Source organism: Poecilia latipinna, unplaced genomic scaffold (genome assembly GCF_001443285.1).
Source record: "Poecilia latipinna isolate Pla-1442-1.1 unplaced genomic scaffold, P_latipinna-1.0 Scaffold782, whole genome shotgun sequence".
Lineage (NCBI taxonomy): Eukaryota > Metazoa > Chordata > Actinopteri > Cyprinodontiformes > Poeciliidae > Poecilia > Poecilia latipinna.
Genome location: NW_015113398.1, coordinates 434,475 through 438,904, shown reverse-complemented (window position 1 = coordinate 438,904; position 4,430 = coordinate 434,475). Strand labels below are relative to the sequence as shown.

Here is a 4,430-nt window from a genome sequence, read left to right as displayed (position 1 = left end):
AATTAATTTTTTTTAAAATTTGGAAAATTAAAACCTATTTTGTCCCTATTCTCAAGAATCACTGGAGTAATAGCTATAATGTACTTGTATGGTTTATAAGTTAGACACGAGGCTAAAGCTAATTCTAAGCTTGTGGCTATGTTGTTGTCATAGCAACTGCCAATTACAAAGTTCACATAAGTGCGACTTCACATGAGAACTATGTATTGGGTTGGGGAATAAGTGAAAATCTGTTATAGCACAAAGCATAGCCATCCTTTTTGGAGGATGAGGGGAGGCTTGGCCAGCAGCTGGACCTCTCTTCATCCTCCAGGAATAAAAGGTGCGCGTCCCCTTTAAGAGCCACTGATGACCTCACAGCTTTCCAGGCTTTGTTTGTCCGGAGCAGCCGCTGATCCGCAGACAGACCTCGGAGAGCAGCGGACGCCGAGCTACAGCCCCTTCTTTCGGACCCATCTGCAGCAGCCATGCCGTCCGACAGACCCTTCAAGCAGCGGAGGACCTTTGGTAAGACCACGGCCCGGAGCCCGGCCGGCGGGCCCGAGCCCGGCGGTGGGTGCCTGTAGGCCGGGGGGGATGCGTTGCTGTGGCCGTTGGAGGCTCCAGGCTAAGTGGGGACGCATCGTAAAGCCCCTCCGGAGGTCCAAATGAACCACCAGAAGCGTTTTAAGCGTAAAGCAGGGGGATATATGTGGGTTCTGGTGCTTTAAGGTTTGGTTTGAAGGCTAACGGCCATCTGGGTCAGTGTGACATCAGGCCCGGACCCAGCGGTACCATCAGAACCAGCAAGGCTAAAACAACTGCACTACTGGTTCCGCTCTGTGTTTACTGGGGAGGGGAAAACAACATGTGCTGACACTTGATCCCGTCACGCGTGTTCTGTGGTTCACTTGTAATCTGATTCTGGTGGAGGGGCCCAGTTCGGACTAGGAGGAGCCCAGACTCTCATAATTGCATAATGGGCCTGATCCAGAGGAAAACAACAGAACCGGAGGAATTGCAGGGTTTTAAAGGTCAGCTGGACTCTGGTTTTAGCTGCAGGATCATGTTGGACTTGAACGGGACTCAGAACCCAGCGGAATCCAGCAGAACCGCCTCAGTTTCTGTGTTTAGGATGCTAATCTGTCTTTTTTTTATCAGCTGACAGGAACATGAAGGCTGGACAGCTGATCCAGGTTCCGGTCCAGAGTCCAGGCGGTTTGTTTACCTGCTGGGAAACAATTAAATGATCCTATCTGGGTTTAAAACTGGACCTGGCAGCGTCCACAGACCGGTTCGGGTCAAAACGGCTTGGTTTAATGTATGTGTTCGCTTTATTTACGGTTTAACTGTAGTTTAATCCCAATTCTATTCAGATTTTTTTGGTCTTTGCTTAATTCAAGTTTTATTAGTTTTATTTAAACAATTTTAAAAAAATTATTTCTAAGTTTAATTCCTTGTTTATTTTTCATCCTGGTTTTAATAATTTAGAAAATAAACCCACTTTATCCTGATTTTATCCCATCAAGCAGTGGGAAAGATTCCTCTGCCTACATCTCCCAGAATGCTTTGCTGTTCTGGGAGATCGAGTTCAATGAAATTATTTTATATTCTATCAGATGTATTATCTGTTGATATTAATCAGATGGTTCTGATCCGACCCCCCTGAATCTGCTGCAGTGGAACCAGAACAAAGAGCCCATTCAGATTCCAGAGTTTTCCTGACCTTTGACCCAAGCCTGATGTGTTTATGGGGCATTGGGTATTACGTGTTTTCTGACTGGTTCAAAGAGTTCTGAGGAGGACGCAGCATGGACGGGTCTGCAGCTGGTTTTGGTTCATCTGACTGAAACGTTTCTAACTGTTTTACTGGGATCAGAACCTCGGTTTGACCCCTCCTGCTTTCCATCCACAGCTGATCGGTGCAAAGAGGTGCAGCAGATCCGGGAGCAGCATCCCAACAAGATTCCCGTAAGTCCCCGTCTCGCCTCTCTGATTGATCCTGAATCGGGCCGTCTGATCGGAATTAGAACAGAACCTTGAAATGTCCGTTTGCATCTGTCTGATTCAGCAACAGGGAGTCAAGCTGCTGAATCAGACGCCTCTTTAGCTGAACATTTAAGCTAGGCTGAAAATACAGGACATAAGTAGAGCTGAAACTAAATTGGTAATCAATAAATCGTTAAGTGGCCTAAACAAACAGACTATAAAAAGTCAATTTACTGAAAGAACAAAACAGTCAGAGCAGTAATGAAGCTAAAACTCCACAAAAATGAAAACATTCAGCATTTAAACGGGCATTGTCATGTAAAATCAACTTTTTTAGCTTTACATCATGTTATGTTGTTTTCTCATCAAAAACAAACCTGGAGTGTTGCTTTGAATCTTTCATGTATGTTTGAGAACTCCTTTAATCACCATGGCAACCATTCAGCTGTGCAAAGCGCTAGGTTGGACCTAGCCCCGCCTTAGAGGCGCAGCTCCTTCAGACTAGCCACCTCACCAACCCAACCTGACTTTCTTTTTTTTTTTCTTCTTTTTTTTAACCATTTTAGCTGTTGGAACTGATGAGCTCGTTGTAGGAGCTGCTGCTCAGAGCAACACTGGTAAAAACTTTAAAGGGTTAACAGAGAAGCCATGTTGGGATGACTTCCTGAAAGAGCAGGAGCTTCTTAAAGAGACAAAGTCCCAATTTCATGGCATTAAATTACAAAATCAAATTTCTTTTAAATCATATTTTTTATATTATACATGGTATTTTTATAACAACTGAAGGTAACATAGATACTTGATTATGTGATAAAATGGCATTATCTGTAAATCTGTTCTATCCAGAACTCCTCTAGTTGCAGGTTTAGCTTCATCTGGTTCACTTTCTGTGAATAAATGTCCTATTAAGCACTTTTTTCCATCCAATTATTAATTGTTTAATTAGTCACTGTATTGATTGTCAGTCCAGCAGAAATGCCGGAGCCTTTCACATGTTAATGGATGTTTTAGCTGATGTTTTAGATTATTTATTATTTTAAAAGAAATTTATTTGTATATTTCTTAGACAGTGATTCAATTCTAATGTCTTGAGGTGAAAAAAATGCAATTTAATCACACATTAATTCCAATTTATTCTAGTTATAAGTCTAATTAATTACTACAATTAAAATGTTCCTATCTTCTGGAACCCAGAAGAGTATTGAGTTGTTGACTGCACAGCCGTGCCTCTGACTGAGCACGCATGTGGTGACAGTGGAAAGGAATAAAAAGTAAATCCGTCTATCCAGTCTCTTCTTTTGGTTCAGGAGTAATTTGGAAAAAAAGTGTCATCCTCATATTTTTTTTCTGTTAATTACGCAGGATAAATTTGATTAAGTCTATCAATTTAAAGGTGAAAAAATGTTGGTAAAAACTTTTTTTTGCCTTAATTTATGACGAACCTTCATTTTCCTTATTTACAGATTTAATAATCCAAAAACAGCTTCTATAATTCAGACTAGAAGCTTTTATTATCATCTCTACTGATGGGCAGGAAGTGTTCTGTAAAGTTGCTGTGAATATTTGCCTGGATGGATTGAACTGTCAGGATCTTTCCTGCTCCTGTTCGCCCCCTGCAGGTGATCATCGAGCGGTACAAGGGGGAGAAACAGCTTCCTGTCCTGGACAAGACTAAGTTCCTGGTTCCTGATCACGTCAACATGAGTGAGCTGGTGAAGATCATCAGGTAAACATCGTCTGCCGCTCCAGAACGCTGAGATTAAAACTCAGCTGGTTTTCACTGTCCTGAGGCACAGAAACCATTTTAGTCAAACATGGATTAATTTATTTGAATGAATTTAAAGATTGATGATGAAAACACTGAACTCCGGCATAGCAAAGCAGAAACTAGAGAAAATGCCAATAACAAAGTCTGACACTCAACTTAAACTCAATAAGGATGTAGCTTTGTTAGGCCAGCGAGGACGTCAGGAGACCCAACAAATCAGCACTCTACGGACGGATTTAAAAGCCCTCTATGGATGGTGCAGATTATCACACTTGATAGTCTGGTTGACTCAGTTGAGTGGGGACAAAATTGCAACATTTGCTACATTTTTGCTTTCACACAGCACTGTCAAACATTTCAAACTAAAAAGCTGTTCTGCTCCTGGCCTGTGGGGGCGCTGCATCAACAACCACTGAAGGAAACAACACAAAAACCTCTGAAGACATTGAGTGCAACTTCCTTCTTCAAATGGAAACTAAAATGGAAGTGTCAGAATTTAGCAGTTGGAGTTCACTTCAACCGAACCAGATCGAGGTTTGGAGGACCAGAGTTAGCTTAGCATTCACACCTCACCAACCCAACCTGACTTTATGTTTTTTTTTTTTTTTTTTTTTTTTTTTTAACCATTTTAGGGGTTTTTGAAAATTAAAACTTTGTTTTTTTTAACCCACAAAAATTTAAATTTTTTCCCCCT

At 41.6% G+C, this 4,430-nt stretch overlaps 1 protein-coding gene across 1 annotated transcript in view; it reads left to right on the top strand.

The window, feature by feature from the left end:
- Positions 1-329: 329 nt before the first annotated feature.
- map1lc3a (microtubule-associated protein 1 light chain 3 alpha) overlaps positions 330-4,430 on the top strand; it is an 8,169-nt gene continuing 4,068 nt past the window's right edge. Inside the window, exons 1-3 of the mRNA XM_015046529.1 lie at positions 330-507; positions 1,895-1,950; positions 3,588-3,694. Coding sequence (XP_014902015.1) covers positions 468-507; positions 1,895-1,950; positions 3,588-3,694 — 203 coding nt within the window. The 5' untranslated portion in view covers positions 330-467. The remainder of the gene's footprint in view (positions 508-1,894; positions 1,951-3,587; positions 3,695-4,430) is intronic.